This window comes from Muntiacus reevesi, chromosome 7 (assembly GCF_963930625.1).
Source record: "Muntiacus reevesi chromosome 7, mMunRee1.1, whole genome shotgun sequence".
NCBI classification, from domain to species: Eukaryota; Metazoa; Chordata; class Mammalia; order Artiodactyla; family Cervidae; genus Muntiacus; species Muntiacus reevesi.
In genome coordinates, this window is record NC_089255.1 from 76,595,395 (window position 1) to 76,623,221 (window position 27,827).

The 27,827-nt window shown below is 37.5% G+C and overlaps 1 protein-coding gene across 1 annotated transcript in view; it reads left to right on the forward strand.

Annotated features, from left to right (window-relative positions):
* RAD51B (RAD51 paralog B) overlaps positions 1 to 27,827 on the forward strand; it is a 607,108-nt gene that overhangs the window by 29,002 nt on the left and 550,279 nt on the right. The window contains exons 5-7 of the mRNA XM_065940439.1: positions 1,230 to 1,366; positions 17,025 to 17,144; positions 18,895 to 19,078. Coding sequence (XP_065796511.1) covers positions 1,230 to 1,366; positions 17,025 to 17,144; positions 18,895 to 19,078 — 441 coding nt within the window. The remainder of the gene's footprint in view (positions 1 to 1,229; positions 1,367 to 17,024; positions 17,145 to 18,894; positions 19,079 to 27,827) is intronic.

The following is a 27,827-nucleotide window of genomic DNA, read 5'->3' on the forward strand; positions in this document are numbered from 1 at the left end:
CTCCTTTTTCTTTTCCCTCCTTCCTATTGTGAAAAATTATTCATTAGTGCTATTCTCACAAAAGGGATAGTGTTTTGGTTCTTAAAATTAGGATGCCATAGCCAGTATGACAAACAGTATGTTTAAACGGGCTATTTTAAATATTTCAAATTAACTTTTGTTAACTACCTCCTGTTGGACTCAGTATGCCTTGATTAATGTCCTATTCTTTTCCATCTATGCCCTCTTGTTTTCAGATTTTTTAGTCTCAAAATAGCTTTCCAACAACTAAACTTTTAAAATAGACACTTCAAAGTATGAATCACCTAGATTTAGCAGTTGTTGAATTTTGTTTCATTTGCTTTATCTCTCTTCTACACATATACACACACACACATACACTTTTTTCCTTTGTTAAACCATTTAAAATCGTATACATCAATACCTTTTACTCTTAAATACTTTATTAATATTAATAATAAAGATCAAAGTACCTTTAAGTGGGACTAATATAAAATTGTTTTGAAAGGCCAATTTATTACAAATGCTAAACCAATTATTAAAGCCTCTTAAATATTTTCAGAGCTTTCTATAAATGTCTTATTGAGAAAAAATATAAAACTTCAAGTTGTGAGTGTATCAATGAATCCTCAAGCCTTTCTCAACCAGAGTTTTTCATCTGAACTTTGCAGAACACAGGGATGATTTCGGTGACTGTTTTCTCATTTCTCTCAAGGATGGTGCGTAACTAGTACCAATCCAGATGCATAGGGGGGAAGTTCATTTATTATATATAGTGAAAGTGAAAGTCGCTCAGTCGTGTCCGACTCTTTGTGACCCCATGGACTGTCCATGGAATTCTCCAGGCCAGAATACGGGAATGGGCAGCCTTTCCCTTCTCCAGGGGATCTTCCCAACCCAGGGATTGAACCCAGGTCTCCCGCATTGCAGGCAGATTCTTTACCAGCTGAGCCACAAGGGAAGCCCAAGAATACTGGATTGGGTAGCCTATCCCTTCTCCAGCAGATCTTCCTGACCCAGGAATAGGATTGGGGTCTCCTGCATTGCAGGCAGATTCTTTACCAACTGAGCTATCAGGGAACCCTTATGTATATAAGGGTTATATTAAGTGTTCCCTTTGGGAACCCAGGTAAGTTGAACTGTATATGTGGCAAGTTTTTAAAAGGATTTTGCTTTGACTAGATTGTAATGTTTATACAAATAATATTTTTTTCTTTTTATTTTTTTAGATTACAGGTCCCCCAGGTTGTGGAAAAACTCAGTTTTGTATAATGATGAGCATTTTGGCTACATTACCTACCAACATGGGAGGATTAGAAGGAGCTGTTGTGTACATTGACACAGAGTCAGCATTTAGTGCTGAAAGGTAGGAGATTTTATTTTCTATTATAATGCTTTATTTTTGTAACATATACAGCATATAATATTTACAAACAGATTAATACTTACTTTTGAGAATATAGAGTATTGTTAATAGATTCAATTTTAAAGAAATTTTCTTTTTAAAATGACACAGGAAGTGTATTCTTTGTTTTCATACTTTAAACTTTTTGTTTTAATTTGATGTATAGCCAATTAACAATGTTGTAATAGTTTCAGGTGAATATTAAAGTGACTCAGACATACTTATACATGTATCTATTCTCCCTCAAGCCCCGCTCCCATCTAGGCTGGCACATAACATTGAGCAGAGTTCACTGTGCTATACAGAGGTCTTTGTTGGTTATTCATTTTAAATATAGCAGTGTGTATATAACCTTCCTAAAGTCCCTAACTCTCCAGGAAGCATTTTCTTTTTGCCTTTTCTATCCCTTTATTATGGTTTAAAGGGAATTTCTGGATAAGCCGTGTTTTTCACAAAGTGAGGAAGAAATAAGTTTAAGAAACAGAGGGAAAAATGTAAGTAGAAAATGGAGAAGAGGGAAAATTAATAAGAAAGACAAAAGGTAAACTGCTTTGTAAGTAATTTCTAGTTGGAAATAAAATATTTGTGAAAGAAAAAATTGCAATTTTCAAAACATTTTTTATTGAACGTTATTTTACTTTAATTTTTGAAATAATGTGGTATTAAATGCAGGAAACACTGATGGTAAGTATATGCATGCTTAGAAAGAAAAGATTTCCTTAGTTTGGCAAGGACCTTTGTTTTAACATTCTATGAGAAAGGCATTCAGTCATTTATGTAATTCCATAAATCTGAAGATAAGTCTGATCTCCTCCTCTGCTGCTCTGATAAACATTCATAAACAGAAGTGCTTTATTCACCTGGAAACTGATTCAATTCTGTTTTCTTAGCCAAGGTGTAGTGTGTCACAATGAACCTTCCTTATTTTTCTCTACAAGTACTACAAAAATCAAAGTGTATTACCCGACCAGGTAAACTCCAAATGGACTATTTTGCCTAGAGCTTATTTGCTTTGTTCTACACTTCTTGATAATCTTTTCTTCCTAAGTATATACCACTGGTTTGTCAGCTGTTTAAGTTTGTGTTATATCTTTGTATCTTCAAAGCCAAATCCTACAAGTAGCACATACTGGCTACTCAGAAAATGTTTGATTAATGAGGGAATTGACAAGTGTTACTCTCAGATCATGGAATCCAGATACCATTTCCTACTAAAAGGAACAAGTGTTCCATAGGGGAATGACCAATTTTAACTGTGAAGCAGAAAGGTTTTGTTTTTTAGTAAGAGACAAAAGATTTATTTGATCTGAAGTGAAATCAGAGTATTAGGAGGTTTATAAGTTGAATCTGAAATGTCAGATATCAAGAGAGCTATCAAAGACTACTTACAGGAGTGTCAGAAGGACTTAAGAGTCAACCTGAGGAGCTCACACTAACCAAAGATGAAACAAATTGATCACCAATAGAACAATAATAGAAGTAGACTAAGACACATGAAATATATTTAAATTCATGAGTCTGTTATATTAAGAATGAAAAGCAACCAATTAATCACCCTTGGAAAATTCTTGGAGATGCAACTTATTATTTTGAAAATGGGTTTTTATAAAAAAGGAAATTAAGCATTTATTCTGGTTTCTCTATAAATATTACTAAGTAGTAAATATGTCTTTTTTATAGACAATAAATTAAGAAGAAATAATAGAATATCACCAAATTATAAACCCTAAAAATCTAATGGATCTAGGCACTGAATCATTTCAGTTCAGTTCAGTCGCTTAGTCGTGTCTGACTCTTTGCAACCCTCTGAATTGCAGCATGCCAGGCCTCCCTGTCCATCACCAACTCCTGGAGTTTACTCAAACTCATGTCCATGGAGTCAGTGACGCCATCCAGCCATCTCATCCTCTGTCGTCCCCTTCTCCTCCTGCCCCGAATACCTCCCAGCATCGGGGTCTTTTCCAATGAGTCAACTCTTTGCATGAGGGGGCACTGAATATTGTGATACAATGAATATGTATTTTGTAGTCATCCTGGTTCCTGTCAAAAGAACTTCTAAAACTTTTGGAATTTCCTGAGTGATAGAACTGAGAAAAGCATCATTTGTATTCATAATTACCACCTTTCCAACCATACTTGATTTATGCTAATGAAATGACTCTTGATGGCCCTCTAGATTGCATCTAAATGAAACTGATTGCCAGAGGAACCTGTCATGTGATTATAGGTTTGAACTTTCAGCTTTACCTCCCCAGTCTCTGAGCAGGGAAGGACTAGAATTGGATCAATCAACATTTTAATCATGCCCATGTAATGGAATCTTCCAAAACCCTCTAATTGATAGAGTTTGGAGAGCTTCTGAGTTGGTGAACCCATTGAGGTGTTGGGGGTAGGTGGTGCTCTCAATTTATTGCTGACTGGTCTGAAGTAACAGAGGTCTGGGACTTGTGATTGATGTCTGAGGTCAGGGTAGTCTTGTGAGTCTGAGCCTTTAATCTGTGCAGTCTGAGTTAACTCCTAGTAGTTAGTGGTATAATTGAACTGACTTGTAGGACACACAGTTAGTGTCCATAGGGAATTGGAAAATTGCTTAGTATAGAAAACCTACACATTTGGTGTCAGAAGTGTGAATAAAAACGGTTCATAAACAGAAAAGCATGCTAGCATCACAAAAAGGCAACCAGTCATTGTGGTACTTCCCGATGGAAAGTGATCAAGGTTTCAGATCCAATGACCAGTTTACAGGGGCTTCCAGGTGGTGGTGGTGGTAAAGAACCCGCCTGCCAATACAGGAGACATAAGAGATGTGGGTTCAATCCTTGGGTTGGGAAGATCCCCTAGAGAAAGAAATGGCAACCCACTCCAGTATTCTTCTTGGAGAATCCCATGGACAGAGGAGCCTGGCGGGCTATAGTCCATAGGGTCACAAAGAGTTGGACACTGCTGAAGTGACTTCAGTCACTTAATAATATTTCCTAACTCACAAGGAACTTACGAAGGTCATTTGAAGACAAGGATTGAAATTTATATTGTTTTTACTTTTCTAGTTTATTCTTCACAAGGCTTGAAAAGTGTAGTCATCTGGTGCTAGGGTCAGATTGAATCAAAGGTCCCAGTGCTCTTTTGTATAGATGTCAGACTTGTGTTCTTATAGTGCCTTCTGGAGTTGGAATAGGGGATTACAGAGTGGCACCAGCTCTGCCCTGCTTGGTCACATTTCATTTGTGCTATTACAAGACTGTTTGATCCCTATTTGGTGTTGCTGGGAAGGGTAGGTCAGGAAAGCTTTCTCCTGCAAGCAGTTGAATACCCAAAGAATAGTGGCTTAAACAGCAAGAGGTTTATTTTTTCCCTCATAGCAGGAAGACCTGAGTTGCTGGCAGTGGTTTTGCTTCTCAGTGGTGGTAGAGACCTAGGGCTGATACATTTTTGGCATTATATCCATTCTGTGTTCAAGTCAGTGAAATGAGAAAGAGCCCATTATATCTTAATCAGGAAAGTATACTTTTCAGAATAGCTGCCTCTTCTTCTCTGCTGATTTTCTTTTCATGCTTTGGAGTCCTCTAGATTTCTCAGTTGGTCACCCTTGCATGCAAAAGAGAAGGGAAAAGTCAGGGGAAAAATATTTGTAACAAGCCTGATGGGGCTGGTTAACATTACTGCCTGAATGAAATTGAGGTTCCCACATTGCAGGGAAGAAGTGGAAATGGATATTGGTGGGTAATTAACAGTGTCTGCCACAACTGAGATAGTTTATGGACTTGGAAAAGAGATAAAGCAGGAAAAATAAGACTGTAAAAGGAATATTTTTAGCTTTCTGTATGTCTCTGTATGGAGTACTCTCTCCATTTTGTGCTTACAAACAATCTGTTGGAAAAAGGCAAGTGAGAAAGTAAATTGAAAAATTAATATGATGGAAGATTAAAGGATTCACATCTAGAGAATTTAGGGTAAGTGGAAAATATTTTCTATCAATAAGTTGCTAAATATCTTTTTATCAAGAAGGAGGAAGAAAACAGTAAATAGAAAGAAAAAAGAATAAATAAAAGTAAAAAATTTAAAATTTATTTAAAAAAAAGAAACCCTTGTGGGTGATGTACTTGAAAGCACTTTAGAATGAATTGAAATGATTAGTTATATATTTTTTTACAACAGTGCACTAGCTAGCTTATTTTTATATGACTTTGAGCAGTATGTTAATCATACATGTTCATCACAGACTGCAATTGTATTTCCATACTGTTAATAATTAGATAATAGTATGAAAGTGAAAGTCGCTCAGTTGCGTCCGACTCTTTGCAACCCATTGGAGTATACAGTCCAGGGAATTCTCTAGGCCAGAATACTGGAGTGGGTAGCCTTTCCCTTCTCCAGGGGGTCTTTCCAACCCAGGGATCAAACCCAGGTCTCCTGTATTGCAGGCAGATTCTTTACCAACTGAGCTATCAGGGAAGCCCAGGTAATAGTACACTGCTGCTGCTAAGTCACTTCAGTCGTGTCTGACTCTGTGCGACCCCGTGGATGGCAGCCCACCAGGCTCCCCTGTCCCTGGGATTCTCTAGGCAAGAACACTGGAGTGGGTTGCCATTTCCTTCTCCAATGCATGAAAGTGAAAAGTGAAAGTGAAGTCGCTCAGTCATGTGCGACTCTTAGCGACCCCATGGACTGGAGCGCACCAGGCTCCTATAATAGTGTAGTCTGGTGCTAAACCCTCAGGTAATAGGGACTGCCTTGGGGAGAGGGGAGTGCCAAACAGGCAGAATTCTGAATCCCCTTCTTCTGATTGATTCAGAAAAACTGTTTTTGTGTGTTTCACCTATTGGATTTCTGATTAGGGTCTGACATAGTTTTAGATGCTATATGCTGTACACACCTTGAGAATATGGATAAATAGATTAGTGACCTATCTATGGATATTTTGGCAGCCGTGAAAATTCCAGTATACAATGAATTGAATAAATACTATATTGTCCCTATCGGGGATAATTAGAAAAAAAGATGGAACTGTAGGTTAAGAATAAAAAAGAAAGGTAATATGAATGGTAAGTAGTAATAGTGATTTTCAAAATAAAACTTTGTGAGAAATAAAATGGATAGAGGAAAATAAACCCAGGTCTTAGAACTGCAAGTGGATCTGTGTGTGAGAAAGGCTGAAGGGTCTGGGGAAGCCAGAGATGGGACTCAGGGCCCTGGAAGGTGGCGACTTGGAGAGGGGGGATATAGAACTAGAATTGTAAGAGGCGGAAATGGACATTCCTGAGTTGTCATGAAATCAGAAGAGCTTGAAAACCAAGAAGAAAGATGTAGTGCAATAGGGGAGGAAGACAATCAAGTAATCACAAAAAATAACTAAGTATGCTAAGGAGAGGTTTATGTTGTGTTGGTACCATGTGGAAGCAGTGGCCAAGCCTGGATCTGGCGGAAGTTTTCTACTTAGTGTGCAGGTCACTTCTGAGGGTACCAGCTACTCGACCACTAATGCCGTTTAATTCCTACCAAACTACTCAGAACATCAGTCTTTCTGAACCAGTGAATCAGGGAGCAGCATGTAGTGGTAGTGACAGCTTCACTTTGGCTGATTCTGATGGCAGTGGCAGTGTGGTCTTAGGACCATTTACCTACTTGGTAGCACAGATCCAGGATCTTTGATCCAGGAGACAAACAGTTAAGTCAAATAAATTCCCTTTTACCAGTTTATGAGATGGCTTCTTGAGTCTGATTAGGTTTTTCTTGGTTTACTTCCTGCTCTCCTATCACTTGTGAATCCAGGTAAATTAGTGGTGAGGGAGATCCTGAAGATTTCTGTGATAGAAAATAAAAATTATTCATAAATACTTATTATCACTAAGACAAAACTTTGGAATATTCTGGAATCTGTAAGGAACTAATAGATTCACATTATTATACTTAGTAATACTGCAGTACTGAGCAAGTACATATTGAATTAATGAACAGGAAAGTATTACACGTGTGCACGAAGCTTTGAGAAACCATAAACATATTTTAGCATATTTATTATGCTAGATTTCAACTAGAATTTTGAAAAGCTTTATTTTTTTTTTTACATTAAGTTCATGTTTTGTTTCAAATAGGCATTTGGTCACTAATGTAAAGCTTTCTTTTTATACAAGAGCTGTGAAGTAACAGGGGAAACTAATAACAACTTGATCTGAATCCAGTCTTCTTCACTTTAGTGAGTGGTAATTCCATTTCTCCAGCTGCTCGTCTGATTAGTCAAGAAGTCCCTTCAATCATCTTTGAAACTCTGTCTTGAGTGCAGTATTGCTAATTACCTGAGCTATTCTCTAGGTCAAGTCATCATCTTTTACCTGGATGACTGCACTAGCTGATCTTGCTGTCACCCTTGCCCCTCCATAGCCTATTCTCCATTTGCTAGCTAGAGTGATTCTTCAAAAAGAAAAAGACATCCAGGGTTTTCCTCTTGGCTCAGTGGATTAAGCATCCACCTGCCAACGCGGGAGACACAGTCCAGGAAGATCCTGCATGCAGCAGAGCACCTAAACCTGTGCCTCACAGCTACTGAGCCTGCAGTCTAGAGCAACTAGGCGCAACGAGGGGAGCCCACACGCAGCGACGAGGGGAGCCCACACGCAGCGACAAGGGGAGTCCACACGCAGCGACGAGGGGGGCCCACACGCAGCGACGAGGGGAGCCCACACGCAGCGACGAGGGGAGCCCACACACCCCAGAGCCTGTGCTCTGCAGTCAGGGAAGCCACCATAACGAGAAGCCCCGCACTGTCACTAGAGAGGAGCCCCGCACTGTAACTAGAGAGGAGCCCCGCGCTGTCACTAGAGAGGAGCCCCGCGCTGTCACTAGAGAGGAGCCCCTGCTCACTGAAGCAAGAGAAAAGCCCGAGCGCAGCGACCAAAAATAAATAAATTTTAAAAATAATTTTTAAAAAAAAATGTCAGATCGTGTGAGTCGTGATCGTAGGTTTCCTGTCTTACTGAATAAAACCTAAAAACAAAAAAACACACCACAAACATAGACATCTTTTGTGTCTTCAGCCCTGGCTGTCTCTTAGACCTCATTTCCTTTTATTCTGCCTCCTGGTTTCTGTGTTCCAGCTACTACATTAGCCTCCTTGTTTATTCCTCCAGCACACTAGGTATCTTCTCACAAAAGAGTGGACTTGTGCCCTTGCTGTAATTCTTTCTTCCTGTGTGCTGTTTCACTGGATAGCTATATGGTTCATTTCCTCATCTCCTTTAAACTTTTGCTCAACTGTCACTTTATTAAAGAGGCTTTCCCAGACTACTTTCCATGAAATAGCCATTACTTCTTTCTGTTACAATTTGTTCTCTGATCCTGACTCACTTTTCTTTAAAGCATTTATCATCTGACATATATATTTATTTGTCTTTCTCAGTAGCATGTAAATTCCATGAGGGAAGAATTTTTTTGTTTTGTTGTTTTTGTTCATTGTTATATCCTTAGCACCTAAAACGGTACCTGGCATACAGTGGTGGTGGTTTAGTCACTAAGTTGTATCCAACTCTTTGCAACCTCTTGGACTGTAGCCTGCCAGGCTCCTCTGTCTATGGAATTTTCCAGGCAAGAATACTGGAGTGGGCTGCCATTTCTTTCTCCAAGGGGTCTTCCCCACCCAGGGATTGAACCTGGGTCTTCTGCATTGTAGGTGGATTCTTTACCAACTGAGCTACCAGGCATATAACAAGTCCTCAAATATTGGTTGAATGAATGAATATTAAGTGCATCTTTTGGAAAGAATGCTTTTTATAAAGAAGACATCCACTAGATGGCATTGCTTTCAAATTTTTTGTAATTAATGTCTGGGAGGAAAAGATAAGATCTTTTGCTTGCTGTAACCAAAAAGACCTTTGTGATGAAGATTGCCCTGGATTAATGTGAGGCCTTTAGAATATTACATTTATATTTGGTTTTTTATTTATACATATTTTAGATACATTTTTCTAAAGTAAACATTTGGAGAAATTTATAGGAAAACAACAGCATACTGGTGTGTAAATAACCATTCGACACCATTACTTAATGGGCTTAACTGTGATGTCCACATAGTTTATGTCCACACACTGACCATCCTGCTTCTGAGGGGCCTACATGCAACAAGAGAGCAGAAATAAGTTCCAAAGTCTTTTACTACCCAAGCCACTAGTTGAAATTGAGCCTAGTGTTAGAGGCACGAAATTACTGTTGTCTGTCAGCTGTCCAGTTGTTGCCATCAATGAGTTCAGTTCAGTTCAGTTCAGTCGCTCAGTCGTGTCTGATTCTTTGCGACCCCATGAATCGCAGGACGCCAGGCCTCCCTGTCTATCACCAACTCCCGGAGTTTACTCAAACTCATGCCCATCGAGTTGGTGATGCCATACAGCCATCTTATCCTCTGTCGTCCCCTTTTCCTCCTGTCCCCAATCCCTCCAAGCATCAGGGTCTTTTCCAATGAGTCAACTCTTCGCATGAGGTGGCCAACATATTGGAGTTTCAGCATCAGCATCAGTCCTTCCAATGAACACCCAGGACTGATCTCCTTCAGAATGGACTGGTTGGATCTCCTTGCTGTCCAAGGGACTCTCAAGAGTCTTCTCCAACACCACAGTTCAAAAGCATCAATTTTTCGGCACTCAGCTTTCTTCACAGTCCAACTCTCACAACCATACATGACCACTGGAAAAACCATAGCCTTGACCAGACAGACCTTTGCTAGCAAAGTAATGTGTCTGCTTTTTAATATGCTATCTAGGTTGGTCTTAACTTTCCTTCCAAGGAGTAAGGGTCTTTTAATTTCAAGGCTGCAGCCACCATCCGCAGTGATTTTGGAGTCCAAAAAAATAAAGTCTGACACTGTTTCTACTGTCTCCCCATCTATTTCCCATGAGGTGATGGGACCAGCTGCCATGATCTTCGTTTTCTGAATGTTGAGCTTTAAGCCAACTTTTTCACTCTCCTCTTTCACTTTCATCAGGAGACTTTGTAGTTCCTCTTCACTTTCTGCCATAAGCTTGGTGTCATCTGCATATCTGAGGTTATTGATATTCCTCTCAGCAATCTTGATTCCAGCTTGTGCTTCATCCAGCCCAGTGTTTCTCATGATGTACTCTGCATATAAGTTAAACAAGCAGGGTGACGATATATAGCCTTGATGTACTCCTTTTCCTATTTGGAACCAGTCTGTTGTTCCATGTCCAGTTCTAACTGTTGCTTCCTGACCTGCATACAGGTTTCTCAAGAGGCAGGTCAGGTGGTCTGGTATTCCCATCTCCTTCAGAATTTTCCACAGTTTATTGTGATCCACATAGTCAAAGACTTTGACATAGTCAATAAAGCAGAAATAGATGTTTTTCTGGAACTCTCTTGCTTTTTCGATGATCCAGTGAATATTGGCAATTTGATCTCTGGTTCCTCTGCCTTTTCTAAAACCAGCTTGAACATCTGGAAGTTCTTGGTTCACATATTGCTGAAGCCTTGCTTGGAGAATTTTGAGCATTACTTTACTAGCGTGTGAGATGAATGCAATTGTGCGGTAGTTTGAGCATTCTTTGGGATTGCCTTTCTTAGGAATTGGAATGAAAACACACCTTTTCCAGTCCTGTGGCCACTGCTGAGTTTTCTAAATTTGCTGGCCTATTGAGTGCAGTACTTACACAGCATCATCTTTCAGGATTTGAAATAGCTCAACTGGAATTCCATCACCTCCACTAGCTTTGTTCATAGTGATGCTTTCTAAGGCCAACTTGACTTCACATTCCAGGAGTCTGGCTCTAGTTGAGTGATCACACCATTGTGATTATCTGGGTCGTGAAGATCTTTTTTGTACAGTTCTTCTGTGTATTCTTGCCACCTTCTCTCTGCTTCTGTTAGGTCCATACCATTTCTGTCCTTTATTGAGCGCATTTTTGCATGAATGTTGCCTTGGTATCTCTAATTTTCTTGAAGAGATCTCTAGTCTTTCCCATTCTGTTGTTTTCCTCTATTTCTTTGCATTGATCACTGAGGAGGCTTTCTTATCTCTCCTGGCTATTCCTTGGAACTCTGCTTTCAAATGGGAATATCTTTCCTTTTCTCCTTTGCTTTTCACTTCTCTTCGTTTCACAGCTATTTGTAGTTAGGTACTCTCATCTCATTAGGTACTTTCAGTCTGGTTCCTAATCAACGGAAGATCCAAATGTTAAAAAAAAAACAACCTCCCTGTTTCTGGCAGATGTCACCATCACTATCTGATTGAAAAGCAGTAGGCTCCAAGGGTCAGAGCTTTTTAGCTGACTTGTCTGCTTAGCACTAAACTCAGAAAATCGTTTCCCTAATCAAAAAATTTGCACAGTTTCCCCAAGCTGTTAAAATTTGCCCATTCTGCCTTTGCCAGTGTCATCTCATTCCTTCTTGCTTTCATTACTTACTTCATTTTTTTCTAATCCCTGTGCCTTCCTCCCTCAAGTACTTCTCCTGAATGGTCATTTGATCCATCTTGTTCTCACTTTGATGGATCCTGATTCTCAAGCTGGAATCAGGGTTTCCAGGAGAAATATAACTAACCTCAGATATGCAGATGACACCACCCTTATGACAGAAAATGAAGAAGAACTAAAGAGCCTCTTGATGAAAGTGAAAGAGGAGAGTGAAGAAGCTGGCTTAGAACTCAACATTCAGAAAACTAAGATCATGGCATCCGGTCCCATCACTTCATGGGAAATAGATGGGGCAACAGTGGAAACAGTGAGAAACTATTTTTTTGGGCTCCAAAATCACTGCAGCTGGTGACTGCAGCCATGAAATTAAAAGACACTTGTTCCTTGGAAGAAAAGCTATGACCAACCTAGACAGCATTTTATTTTTTTTTTTATTTTTTTAGAGTTTTTATACTCTGTTTATTGTTTTTCGAGTATTCATAAAGTGCTCTATTGGCAGTTCAATCTTTACCATAATCACATATGTTAATATAGTAACATAATGCATTAAAATACCTAAGTCCCCAGTAGCCAACTGTTGGGAAATTTTTGTCACACATTACTGATAGTCTCCACTCAGCTGCAATGTACGCTCTGATTCATGGGTTTTTTTTTTTTTTTTTTTTTAAATTTTTTTATTTTTTAAATATTATTTTATTAGTTGGAGGCCAATCACTTTACAACATTTCAGTGGGTTTTGTCATACATTGACATGAATCAGCCATATAGTTACACGTATTCCCCATCCCGATCCCCCCTCCCACCTCCCTCCCCACCCGACTCCTCAGGGTCCTCCCAGTGCACCAGGCCCGAGCACCTGACTCATGTATCCCACCTGGGCTGGTGGTCCGTTTCACCATAGATAATATACATGCTGTTCTTTCAAAACATCCCACCCTCACGTTCTCCCCCAGAGTTCAAAAGTCTGTTCTGTACTTCTGTGTCTCTTTTTCTGTTTTGCATATAGGGTTATCGCCACCATCTATCTAAATTCCGTATATATGTGTTAGTATACTGTAATGTTCTTTATCTTTCTGGCTTACTTCACTCTGTATAATGGGCTCAAGTTTCATCCATCTCATTAGAACTGATTCAAATGAATTCTTTTTAACGGCTGAGTAATATTCCATGCTGTATATGTACCACAGCTTCCTTATCCATTCATCTGCTGATGGGCATCTGGGTTGCTTCCATGTCCTGGCTATTATAAACAGTGCTGCAATGAACATTGGGGTGCACGTGTCTCTTTCAGATCTGGATTCCTCAGTGTGTATGCCTAGAAGTGGTATTGCTGGGTCATTGGCAGTTCTATTTCCAGTTTTTTAAGAAATCTCCACACTGTTTTCCATAGTGGCTGTACTAGTTTGCATTCCCACCAACAGTGTAAGAGGGTTCCCTTTTCTCCACACCCTCTCCAGCATTTATTGCTTGTAGACTTTTGGATAGCAGCCATCCTGACTGGCGTGTAATGGTACCTCATTGTGGTTTTGATTTGCATTTCTCTGATGATGAGTGATGTTGAGCATCTTTTCATGTGTTTGTTAGCCATCTGTATGTCTTCTTTGGAGAAATGTCTGTTTAGTTCTTTGGCCCATTTTTTGATTGGGTCGTTTATTTTTCTGGAATTGAGCTTCAGGAGTTGCTTGTATATTTTTGAGATTAATCCTTTGTCTGTTTCCTCATTTGTTATTATTTTCTCCCAATCTGAGGGCTGTCTTTTCACCTTACTTATAGTTTCCTTTGTTGTGCAAAAGCTTTTAATTTTCATTAGGTCCCATTTGTTTATTTTTGCTTTTATTTCCAATATTCTGGGAGGTGGGTCATAGAAGATCTTGCTGTGATTTATGTCGGAGAGTGTTTTGCCTATGTTCTCCTCTAGGAGTTTTATAGTTTCTGGTCTTACATTTAGATCTTTAATCCATTTTGAGTTTATTTTTGTGTATGGTGTTAGAAAGTGTTCTAGTTTCATTCTTTTACAAGTGGTTGACCAGTTTTCCCAGCACCACTTGTTAAAGAGATTGTCTTTTTTCCATTGTATATCCTTGCCTCCTTTGTCAAAGATGAGGTGTCCATAGGTTCATGGATTTATCTCTGGGCTTTCTATTCTATTCCATTGATCTATATTTCTGTCGTTGTGCCAGTACCATACTGTCTTGATGACTGTGGCTTTGTAGTAGAGTCTGAAGTCAGGCAGGTTGATTCCTCCAGTTCCATTCTTCTTTCTCAAGATTACTTTGGCTATTCGAGGTTTTTTGTATTTCCATACAAATTGTGAAATTATTTGTTCTAGTTCTGTGAAAAATACCGTTGGTAACTTGATAGGGATTGCATTGAATCTATAGATTGCTTTGGGTAGAATAGCCATTTTGATAATATTGATTCTTCCAATCCATGAGCACGGTATGTTTCTCCATCTGTTTGTGTCCTCTTTGATTTCTTTCATCAGTGTTTTATAGTTTTCTATGTATAGGTCTTTTGTTTCTTTAGGTAGATATACTCCTAAGTATTTTATTCTTTTTGTTGCAATGGTGAATGGTATTGTTTCCTTAATTCCTCTTTCTGTTTTTTCATTGTTAGTGTATAGGAATGCAAGGGATTTCTGTGTGTTAATTTTATATCCTGCAACTTTACTATATTCATTGATTAGCTCTAGTAATTTTCTGGAAGAGTCTTTAGGGTTTTCTATGTAGAGGATCATGTCATCTGCAAACAGCGAGAGTTTCACTTCTTCTTTTCCTATCTGGATTCCTTTTATGTCTTTTTCTGCTCTGATTGCTGTGGCCAAAACTTCCAACACTATGTTGAATAGTAGTGGTGAGAGTGGGCATCCTTGTCTTGTTCCTGATTTCAGAGGAAATGCTTTCAATTTTTCACCATTGAGGGTGATGCTTGCTGTGGGTTTGTCATATATAGCTTTTATTATGTTGAGGTATGTTCCTTCTATTCCTGCTTTCTGGAGAGTTTTAATCATAAATGAGTGTTGAATTTTGTCAAAGGCTTTCTCTGCATCTATTGAGATAATCATATGGTTTTTATCTTTCAATTTGTTAATGTGGTGTATTACGTTGATTGATTTGCGGATATTAAAGAATCCTTGCATTCCTGGGATAAAGCCCACTTGGTCATGGTGTATGATTTTTTTAATATGTTGTTGGATTCTGTTTGCTAGAATTTTGTTAAGGATTTTTGCATCTATGTTCATCAGTGATATTGGCCTGTAGTTTTCTTTTTTTGTGGCATCTTTGTCTGGTTTTGGAATTAGGGTGATGGTGGCCTCATAGAATGAGTTTGGAAGTTTACCTTCTTCTGCAATTTTCTGGAAGAGTTTGAGTAAGATAGGTGTTAGCTCTTCTCTAAATTTTTGGTAGAATTCAGCTGTGAAGCCATCTGGTCCTGGGCTTTTGTTTGCTGGAAGATTTCTGATTACAGTTTCGATTTCCTTGCTTGTGATGACTCTGTTAAGATCTTCTATTTCTTCCTGGTTCAGTTTTGGAAAGTTATACTTTTCTAAGAATTTGTCCATTTCATCCAAGTTGTCCATTTTATTGGCATAGAGCTGCTGGTAGTAGTCTCTTATGATCCTTTGGATTTCAGTGTTGCTAGACAGCATTTTAAAAAGCAGAAACATTACTTTGCTGACAAAGGTCTGTCTAGTCAAAGTATGGTTTTTCCAGTAGTCATGTGTGAATGTGAGAGTTGGACCTCTTCTCGGAACTTATTATTTAGAAATGAAAACAGTGTTTTTTATACTTTTGTATCATTAAATGGAAGATAAAATATAGGGTGGTTTTAGTGTTTATAGTCCTTCCTCCCAGTCACCCTTGGATGATTAAGTTTTGGGCTGCTAAGCTATCAGAGACAGTTACCCTCAAAGATTTACATTTTTAACCAGAAATATTTGAAATTTCTGGTATTACTACATTTCTTATGTTATTAATGATAAAGTTGCATCTGTTTCAGCTTGTCACGTCTAATGCTCAGCCTACCTCATGTATTAGGTCTAGCTTTGAGGTGAGAATTCAGTGTTTAGAGAATAGTTTTTTTTTTTTTTCTTTAAGGAAATGATGGGCTTCCCTGGTGCTCAGACTATCAAGAATAGGCCTGCAACGCAGGAGATCAGTATTTGATCCTTTGGTCAGGAAGAACTCCTGGAGAAGGGAATGGCCACCCACTCCATTATTCTTGCCTGGAGAATTCCATGAACATAGGAGCATGGTGGGCCACAGCCTGTGGGGTCGCAAAGAGTTGGACATGACTGAGTGACTCAGCACAAAGGAAATGTGGATAGCATCCATATGTTTAGAAAATAGTATCCTGTTTACAAAGGTACAATTGGATAGCATTTATTTAGTATGTATTACGTTTTAATTGAGAAATTGTATTTTTCTAGTCTGAAACATGGAGATTTACTGATATCTGATTATTAGAATGATAATATTCAAATTATATTTCATTCATGAAAATGAAAGCTTTTTTCTTAATTTACTAAACACATCTTACAGGTGGTAGTCAGATGGTCATTTATAAAATAACATTTTTGGTTAAACCTCAGAGATACTGCTTTCTCAACATTAGATGAGATCTCAAAGCCCTTGCTGGGCTCATGTGCTGACTGGTAATCTTTTAGTGATTATGAAGAAGGGCTTACATTCCAAAATCATATACGAAGCCATTTTGCTTATACCTGCTGTATTGATAAGGCTTTTTTTCAAGTGTTACTTATGGCTTATGAGTTTCCTAAGTATAAGTCATTAGAGGTTTAGCAGTGTGACCTTAAATATTGACTTATTTAAAATTATTACAATTTTATAGGTTACTATCCATTTATAGTTATTACAAAATACTGGCTGTATTCCCTGTGTTGTCCACTACATCCTTGAGTCTATCTTACACCCAGTAGTTGGTATCTTCAAGTCTTCCACCCCATGCTATCCCTCCCCACTCCCCACTAGTAACCAGCAGTTTGTTCTCAGTGTCTGTGAGTCTGCTGCTTTTTTGTTGTATTCGCTAGATTGTTGTGTATATAGATTCCACATGTAAGTGAAACCATACAGTGTTTGTCTTTCTCTAACTTATCTCACTTAGCATAATGCCTTCCAAGTCCATCCATGTTGCTGCAAATGGCAGAAGATATTAACTATTGTTGCTTGTGCTATTTTTTCCCTTCACAGACTGGTTGAGATAGCAGAATCTCGTTTTCCCAGATATTTTGACACTGAAGAAAAACTACTTTTGACAAGCAGTAAAGTTCATCTTTATCGGGAACTTAGCTGTGATGAAGTTCTACAAAGGTATGCTGTTTTAGATTTTGGCATGTTAGTAATACTTTGAAGATTTATTCTTTTGTACTTCATGTTTTCAACTTTTGCGTGGGAAAAAAGTCCCTACATATTAGGGTTAAGAGAAAAAACATTTCAGTGCTGTTTATTTACCACAGCCTATTGGTTGAAGTATTTCTTTAAAAATGAAAAAAATTAAATAAATAAAATGTTTTAGATTGATTAATTAAGTGGTGTATTAATTAGCTACTGTTCCATTAACAAATTACCCCAAAGTTTAGCTGCTTAAAATAATAAACATCTATTTATCTCAACTAGTTTTTGAGGGTTAGTTATCTGGGAATAGCTTAATTGGGTATTTCTGCCTCAGAGTTGCTCAAGAACTTGCAGTTAAGCTGTTGGCCAGGGCTGTAGTCATCTCAAGGGTCACTTGAGGCTGGGAGATCTTGGAGAGTTCCAGGATCATGCATGTAGTTGTTGGGAGAGCTTCTGTTTCTTCCTGGGTGCTAGCCAGAGGTCTCCATTTCTCACCACGTGAGGCTCTCCATAGGGCTTCTTACAATATGTTGTTTACTCAAAAAAGTGCACAACCTAAAAGCTGAGAATTATGTTTTATTCAGTCGTCATACTGAGGACTTAAGCTTGAGGGGCAGCCTCTGTGATAGCTCTGAGGGACTGCTCTAAGGATGTAAGGGAGGAACCAGGATATAGGAGTTTCTGCAACAAAAAACCGGGTAATCAGAATATCAAAATGTTATTGTTAATTAAAGAAAAACCAGACATTTAAAAAATATATATATATATACACACATATATACATATATATATATATATATTTATTTATTTGGCTGTACCAGGTCTTGGTTGCTAGTTTCAGCACATGGATCTTCCTTGCAGCATGCAGGTTCACAAGGGATCTTTAGTTGTGGCCTGTGGGATTTAGTTCCCTGACCAGGGATTGAATCTGGGCCCCATGCTTTGGGAGTGTGGAGTCTTAGCCTCTGGACCACCATGGAAGTCCCCAAATCAGACATCTTGAGTTAATGAATTTAGCATTTTTCTGTGTGTGGGAAGATACAAAAGTCTGGGCTCATTGAAATCATTCATATGATATGCACCTTAACTATCTAGAGCCAGTATCTTGCTTTTCTCTGTCCTGAATTCCCTTATGGTGCATAGCTGGGGCAGCTTCAGTAGCTGATGGCTTGATGGCCTCAACATCATTTGTTTACTCATTTGGCAGGTGGCATTTTTGGTCCACAGTGGTATCTTGCCTCCCTCAGAGTGAGTGCTCTGAGGGAGTGGGCAAGTGAGCAAGATCCCAAGATGGAAGCTGTAACATTTTACAGCCTATCTCTCAGAAATGATGCACCATCGTTTTGTCATTTGGTCCACAGCCGAACCCTGGTACAGTTGGGAAGGGGGCTCCACAGGGGTGTGAATACTGGGAGGTGGGAGTAAGTGGGGGCCATTTTGGAGACTGGTCATTGCAAGTAGTTTTGCTCTAAAACTGGAGCTTTAGCAATATCATGAAAAAACCAAGTAATAAAGCTAAAGGAAAATATTTTGCCCTATTTAGAAAAGAATGCAATATGTATGGGAGAACTGGAAAATAAGTTATGTTTATTGAATATCTGCAGTGACGACTGTAACTTAGAGAAGAGTAATTTGTTGTTTTAAAGTTGGTTAACCTTTGCAGTGCTCTATTTTTAAAAATTATACCTTAAAGTCATCCACTATCTTATATATTCTGCTCTTACAGGATCGAATCCTTGGAAGAAGAAATTATTTCAAAAGGAGTTAAACTTGTAATTATTGACTCTGTTGCGTCTGTGGTAAGAAAGGAGTTTGATACACAGCTTCAGGGCAACATAAGAGAGAGGAACAAGTTCTTGGCAAGAGAAGCAGCCTCTTTGAAGTATTTGGCTGAGGAATTTTCAATCCCAGTAAGTTTTTCTTTGTTTTTTCTTCCTTTTTTTCCTTTCTTTTATTTGAAGTTCACTAACTTATAATATCAAATAATATAATTAGAAAGAATTATAAAACAGATGACTTTTTTAAGGGTAACACAATCTGACTGCTATAGCAAATACCACCATCCTCTAAAATTTGTTTATCTGTTGAGATCGTTTTATCTTTTTCATAATTTGAGCTTAGAGCAGATTTAAATATTATTTTCCAAAGTTCCTATAGTCAGTCCTTTTCTTCTCTCTCATTGTTTACTCTTTGTGCATGTTTTTATATTACTTTTGTTATGCTGAGGTAAGTAATAAGAATTAAAAGTCCATGAAAGTGCCCATATCTATACACCTTTTTTTTTTTTAATGACAGTATTTGTCAGTTTTATAAATTTTTAAGGTTTAGATTTTGTTGTTGTGTTTAGTGCTGTTTTATATGCTGTAGGATTTGGTTTGCTTCAAAAGCCAGAGATTGATTCTTAGGGTATAAACATTGGGAGTGATAGTAATGAAAGTGTAAGTAAGGAAAACTTGAAAAATTACTTTTGGCATGACTTTCAGTAGTGGACCAGGAAATCTGAAGATGAGATGTATTGTAAGAGTTTGTGGTGGTAAGCTACAAGAGTAATGAGTTATATTCCCATTAGTAGCGTGTGGGAGAGTGCAACTTGTCCTGAAGTTTTGCCAGCATTTAGTACTGTCAGACTTTTAAATTTTAGCCATGCATCATCTCAACAGAAGATAGGAAAATTCCTTAAACTGAGATAAAATTTAGTAATGATTTTATAATTTTTAGATTTGCTTGGAAAATTAAAACCTTGGATCTTTGTATCATAGGAATTTGTACCATTAGTGGAAACTATCACATAGCCTTTGAGATTTATAAACCAAAACAAAGAGTTGAGGGAGAAAATGTAGCATTCAGAAAGTTCTGCATGTTTTAATGGCTTTTCAAATCATATTTTGGATTATATGGTATAATTCCTGGTGAATCAAGTGCTGTAAAAGTTATCTTGGATGATGTTTATCTTTTAAATTTTGTTACAGTTGCAATAAAGGACAAATTCAAACTGTATATTTCCTGGTCAAGGAGAATAAGGGAATTAAAAAATATTTTATAGAGTTGATTGAGTGGAAAAGTTAAGTGTATATGTTTATTTCATTAATTCATACTGTTGCCTGATTTAATCTTATGTAAAATATGAAAATTCACTTTTTAAAAGTTGTATTTGTTGTTTTTCTATTGTAATTATAAACTAATGCATTTCAGTTTTTTCTCAGGTGATTATTTTCCTGAGTGAGAAAGGGCCTCTGCTCTTCTTTTTTTTTTAAATAGAGCCCTCTGAAAGAATGGGTGCTTAGCATCTCCGTATTCCTCTGTCTTTGCCTCTGTTTTTCTGTTTAGAGGTAAACGCAGAATACAGCATGTACTTATATAATACAGTATGGTATTGGTTTTTCTGACATATCAGTATTGGTTTTAGAAAGCTTTTGAAAAATACTTCCTTTAGGAAATGTCTTACTTTCCCTAGCCTAATTAGCTCGTCTAAATGGAAAACCATAAACTTTTAAACGTTTATACTATACTTTGAATAGGTGGCTTCCTATGGAACAAAATGCATTAAAAAGTATGTTGTCTTCTGGTTCGTTGTACCTTTCAAAGTAGCAAGACTTATGCCTCTTTGTATTTACTCAAAGTGAAGGTGAAAGTCGCTCAGTCATGTCTGACTCTTTGCGACCCCATCGACTATACAGCCCATGGATTTCTCCAGGCCAGAATTCTGGAGTGGGTAGCCTTTCCCTTCTCCAGGGGATCTTCCCAGCCCAGGGATCTAAACTAGATCTCCTGCATTGCAGGCAGATTCTTTACCAGCTGAGCCACAAGGGAAGTCCAAGAATACTAGAATGGGTAGCCTATCCCTTCTCCAGTGGATCCTCCCATCCCAGGAATCGAACTGGGGTCTCCTGTTTGTGTTTACTCAAACATGTCCACAAACATTCCTGTCCCAGTAAGTGTTTGCTGTTCCTTAGCCTGAAATATTCCTCCACTATATCCATATGATTTATTGTCTCCTGTTGTCTTATGAGTGAGGACTTCCCTGACCATGTAAGTATTAATCACACTACTTGCGTCTCTATTTTGCTTTATGTTGCTCCATCATAGTTTTCAACCTCTAGCGTTATATATTTTTTATGTTTATTGTTTGTTTGTCCCCACCACCCCATCGTATGGTTATAGGGACTCTGTCTTCTTTGTTCATGGCTTTATTCTCAGAACCAGAAATAGTACCTAACACATAGTAGGCACATTGAACATGTGAATTTAGATATTGCATTTCTTCTTAGGCTTGATTTAATCATGTATATATTTATATTGAACTTAAATTTTATTATTTGCTTTAAATTCTATTTTGATCCTATCTTTAATATTATTTACTATTTATATAGTGATAAAATATAATTTTAGATGGTAGAATCTTATCATATAGGAGCTGTACTAAATTTACACTGGTGTCTTATAGGAAGAAAAATAGTTCTTAAGATTCTTAAACTTGGAAAGGCTTTAGAGATCTAGATAGTATCGCAAAGCCGGCAATTTTAGAAAAGATTTTATCTCAGTTTAGTAAAACTGTGAAAAGTGAATGTCTGATGATCTCTGAAGATTGGGCAAAAAGCCAGGCCCTCCAACCTGTTCTTTGGCTGTGGATCTGAGGTGGTGGATAGGGCCAGGAAACCTGGCATATTGATACACTTTAGGTATGTTTTCATTCAGATGAAAATAAAGAGTCAAACCAACTTGGGTGGTGGATTGATTGCTTCATTGAATTTAAATATTTCTCTATAGTGAAACTTCAGTGCTTTCAAAATGTGGGAAAAAAGCTTAAAATATAATTTGTATTTAATTTTGATCGTCACACTGTGTATGTGTTTGTGTGTGGTATGTAGAGTTGTTCCTCAGTATCTGCAAGAACCTGCTTCCAGAACACCCACAGATATCAAAGTTTGCAGACGTTCAAGTCCCTTGTGTAAAATGGTGGTCCTCTCTATCTGTGGGTGTTGTGTTCAGGGCTTTGCATCAGAAATTCTCTTAAGTGTGAATTTTTGATCCATGGTTGGTTGAATCCTCAGATTTGGAACACATGAATATGGAAGACGATCATATGTATGTTTGTATGCAAGCATGCCTACGTGCGTGGAAATTTCAGCTTACTTTCTCAGTAACTAATAGAATCAATAGAAAGTCAGAAGAATAGCATAATCAATCAGCTTGATCTAACTGATAATTAGATCAGATTATAAAACTTTCCACTTAAATGCCTGTAGAATACATACTCCTTTCAGGCACACATGAGATATTCACCAAGATATTTGGAAATTAAGTAAAAACACTTCTAAATAACTCATGAATCATGGAATAAATCTTCTAAGAACTTAGAAAATATTTTGAAATAAGTAAAAATGAAAATACAGTGTATCAAAATCTGTGGGTTGCAGCTAAGTCAGTGCTTGGAGGGAATTTTTTTTCTGCTATAAGCACTTGATTAAAGAAAGCAAGATTTAATATTTAATGTTAATTTTTAATATTTAGCATTAAACTATTTAATATGTATTACTTAATTTTAATAATTTTTATTTGATTTTTTAAAATATTTATTTAAAGGAATCAGTGATCTAAGCTAGTGAAAAGTAGGAAAAAGTTAAATCCAAAATAAGCAGAAGGAAGGAAATAAGGAAGATAAAAGCAAAAATTCATGAAAGTAAAGATAGGAAACAATAGAGAAAATAATCAGTGAAATAAAAAGCTGGTTCTTTGATAAGTTTAATAGAGTTGATAAGACTCCCCAGACTGATCAAGAGAAAAAAGAGAGAAAAAGCAAATTAGCAGTATCAGGAATGAAAGAGGTTATATATCACTGGAGGTCCTCAGATATTAAATGAACAATAAGGAAATGTTATGATCAATTTCATTTCACTAAATTTAGTGATGAAATGGATAAATTCTTTTACCAAAGCTTTCTGAGGAAGAACCATATAACCTGGGTAGTCCCATATCCATTAAAGAAATGGAGTTTAAGGAACTTCCCTGGTGGCTCAGTGGTAAAGAATCCACCTGCCAACGTGGGAGACTTGGGTTCGACCCCTGACCTCGGAAGATCCCACATGCTGCTACAAAGCAACTAAGCCCACCTGCCCCAACTGTTGAACCTGTGGTCTGTAGAGCCTGGGAGTCACGACTGCTGAACCTATATGCTGCAACTGCTGAAGCCCATGCACCCTAGCGCCCAGCTCTACAACAAGAGAAGCCACCACAGTGAGAAGCCCACACACCGTAACCAGAGAGTAGCCCGTGCTTGCTGCAATTAGAGAAAAGCCCATGCAGCAATAAAAATCCAGCACAGCCAAAAATAAGTAAGTAAACAAAATTATTAAAAAGAACAGAAATTGAATTTGTAGTTAAAAATCCCATGAAGAGACAGCTACATGTAAAAGGATGAAATTAGAACACTTCCTAACACCATACACAAAGATAAACTCAAAATTGATTAAGACCTAAATGTAAGACCAGAAACTGTAAAACTCTTAGAGGAAAACATAAGCAGAACACTCAATGACATAAATGAAAGCAAGATTCTCTATGACCCACCACCTAGAGTAATGGAAATAAAAACAAATATATACAAGTGGGACCTAATTAAACTTAAAAATTTTTGCACAGCAAAGGAAACTATAAACAAGGTGAAAAGACAACCCTCAGAATGGGAAAAAATAATAGCAAATGAAACAACTGACAAAGGATTAATTCCGAAAATACACAAGCAGCTCGTACAACTCAATACCAGAAAAACAAACAACCCAGTCAAAAAGTGGGAGAAAGACCTGAATAGACATTTCTTCAAAAAGACATACAGATGGCTAGCAAACACATGAAGAGATGCTCAACATCATTTATTATTAGAGAAATGCAAATCAAAACTACAATGAGATATCACCTCACATGGGTCAGAATGACCATCATCAAAAAGTCTACAAACAATAAATGCTGGAGAGGGTGTGGAGAATAGAAATCCCTCTTGCAGTGTTGGTGGGAACGTAAACTGACACAGCCACTATGGAAGACGGTAGGGAGATTCCTTAAAAAACTAGGAATAAAACCACCGCGTGACCCAACAATCCCACTCCTAGGCATATACTCTGAGGAAACCAAAATTGAAAAAGACATATGTACCCCAATGTTCACTGTAGCACTATTTACAATAGCTAGAACATGGAAGCAACCTATATGTCCATTGACAAATGAATGGATAAAGAAGTTGTGGTACATATACACAATGGAATATTACTCAGCCATAAAAGGAACACACTTGAGTCAGTTCTAATGAAGTGGATGAACCTAGAGCCTATTATACAGAGTGGAATAAGTCAGAAAGAGAAAGATAAGTCCTGTATACTAATGCATATATATGGCATTTAGAAAGATGATACCAAGAATTTATCTGCAGGGCAGCAATGGAGAAATAGACACAGAGAACAGACTTATGGACACGGGGAGAGAGGAGGAGAGGGTGAGATGTATGGAGAGAGTAACATGGAAACTTACATTACCATGTGTAAAATAGATAGCCAATGGGAATTTGCTATATGTCTCTGGGAACCCACACAGGGGCGCTGTATCAACCTAGAGGAGTGGGATGGGGAGGGAGATGGGAGGGAGATTCAAGAGGGAGGGGCATATGTACACCTATGGCTGATTCATGTTGAGGTTTGACAGAAAACAACAAAATTCTGTAAATCAATTATACTGCAATTAAAAATTATATAAATTAATAAACAAAATCCCACGAAGAAAATTCTAGGTAAAATTCACTGGTAAAATCTATCAAATATTTAAGGGTGAAATAATATCAGTTCTACACAAACAACTATAGACTGATGTTTCTCATGAACATAAATATACAGATCCTTAAAAATATTAACAAAGTAAATTCGGCAATAAATAAAGAGAGTGAATGTACCATGACCAAGTAGAGCTTATTTCAGGATTGCTAGGCTGAATTTAAATGCAACATTAAAATTTACCGCAGCAACAGATTAATAAAAAAGATCATTTCAGTAGATGTAAAAAACCATTGACAAATCCATTAACTATTTATGTTGAAAATGCTGAGCAAACCTGGAGTAGAAGGGAACTTTCTAAACCTGATAAAGGATTCAATACTTAATAGTGAAATACTGGGAGAAGGAAATGGCAGCCCACTCCAGTGTTCTTGCCTAGAGAATCCTGTGGACAGAGGAGCCTGGTGGGCTGTTGTCCACAGGGTCGCACAGAGTCGGCTGTGACTGAAGTGACTTAGCATGTGTGCATGCATTGGAGAAGGAAATGGCAACCCACTCCAGTATTCTTGCCTGGAGAATCCCAGGGACAGAGGAGCCTGGTGGGCTGCTGTCTATGGGATCGCCCAGAGTCAGACACAACTAAAGCGACTTAGCAGCAGCAGCAGTCAAATACTGAATTCTTTCTTCCTAAGACTGGGAATAAGACAAAGATGGTCTATTCTTGCGATTTCTAATTAGCAGTGTATTGCTGAATCTAGCCAGTGTGATATGGCAAGAGAAAGAATTTAAGTATATTCAGGTTAGAAGAAATAAGACTGTCTTTACTCATAGACAGTATGATATATTTGGTAGAAAACCCCAAAGATTTTAGCCAAAAAAGCTACTAGATTTAACCAGTGATTTTAGTAAGATTATAGGGTATGGAAATCAATATATAGACATTAATTGTTTTCCTGTAAGCTAGTGGTGAACAACTGGAAATCAAAAGTTAAAACCTATACCATTAATAAGAGAACCTTAAACCATGAAATATTTGGTGATAAATGTAGCAAAATATATGTAAGATTTTTATGCTGAAAACTATAAAGCATTGATGAGAGAAATCAAAGTAGACCTAAATAAATGAAAACATACCATACTCATATACTCAAGACTCAGAAGTGTCACAATGTTAATTCTCTACAAATTGCTCTGTATACTCAAAACACAATCCTGTGGATCCCAGTAGGCTTTTGGGCAGAAATCAATAATCTGACTGTGAAATCTATGTAGGAAAGCAAAAGATTGAGAATAGCCAGAGCAATTTATGAGAAAGAAAGTATAGTTAGAAGACTTGCACTCCCTGACTTTAAGACCCACTATAAAGCCATAATAATTAAGACACCATTGTATTGGTGATAGGATTGACACCAGATCAATGGAACAGAATAGAGAGTGCAGAAATAAATCCAGTTTGCAGTTAATTTTCAACAAAGATGCTAAGGGAAGTCAATGGAAAAGGAATAGTTTGTCAACAAATGATGCTAGAACCATTGGATATCCATATGTAAAAAATAAACTGACTAATTCCTTTCACTATTGTAGAAACTCAACTCAAAATGAATCATACACCATAACATAAAACCTAAAACTATAAAACTTCTAGAAAAAAAAAAAAATTGGAGAAAATCTTTGTGGCCTGGGGCCAGGCAAAGATTTCTTAAATGACATAAGAAAACATTAACTGTAAAATATTAACCTTTCTATTCTTTGAAGACACTTTAGAAAATGAAAAAATAAGCCACAGACTTGGAGATAATATTTGTGCAGCTCATATGTTAAAGGACTGGTAACTAGAAATATAAGGAACTATGAAAACACTAACAATCTGATTTTAAAAATGGACAAAAAATGGGCAAAATATTTGAATAAACACTTCTGCAAGGAAGATATACAGATGACAAATAAGCATGAGAAAATATGCTCAAAATCATTAGTCACTAAGAAATGCAAATTAAAATCACAATGCAATACTGCTGCTGCTACTGCTAAGTCACTTCAGTCGTGTTCGACCTCTGTGTGACCCCATCCCTGGGATTCTCAAGGCAAGAACACTTGAGTGGGTTGCCATTTCCTTCTCCAATGCAGAAAAGTGAAAAGTGAAAGTGAAGTCACTCACTGTGTCTGACTCTTCATGACCCCATGGACTGCAGCCTGCCAGGCTCCTCCATCCATGGATTTTCCAGGCAAGAGTACTGGAGTGGGGTGTCATTGCCTTCTCCGCAATACTACTATATACCTATTAAAATACTTCAAAAAACAAAACAAAAACCCTGACATTACTGAATACTGACAAAGATATGAGTATACAGAGCACCTTGAATTCTCCTACGTACTGATAGAAATGCTATTAGTAGATAATATTGCCACCATGGAAAACAGTTTCTTATAAACGTCTACTTTAACCATATGACTCAGCAGTCTTTCTCCTAGGCATTCTTTTTACCCAAATAAATGATATATATCAGTGCAAAAATCTGAAAATATTTTTAGTGGTTTAATTCATAATCACCAAACACCAGAAACAGCCCAGACAGGTCTGGGTTATAGTAGTAACTGGTTGTTCTTTTAAATTTAATTTATTTATCACAGAGCTTCAAATACAGCTTAGCAAGTTAAAAAAAAGCTGTAAGGGGCCCTTATGTCTAATTTTATAAATCAGAGAATCTTATTGTCTTATCTCTCTTCTAGAAACAGTCTGCCATTACTTTTTATCATTAGACTCTGACAATAAAAGTTGTGCCACTTGGCATCACTTGACTGAAAATACATGTTAACATCTGGTGTCAGTTTTCAATTATAAAATACCTATACTAATACATATTTTGAGGCCATCATTGAAATGGAAACATAAAATTTAAAA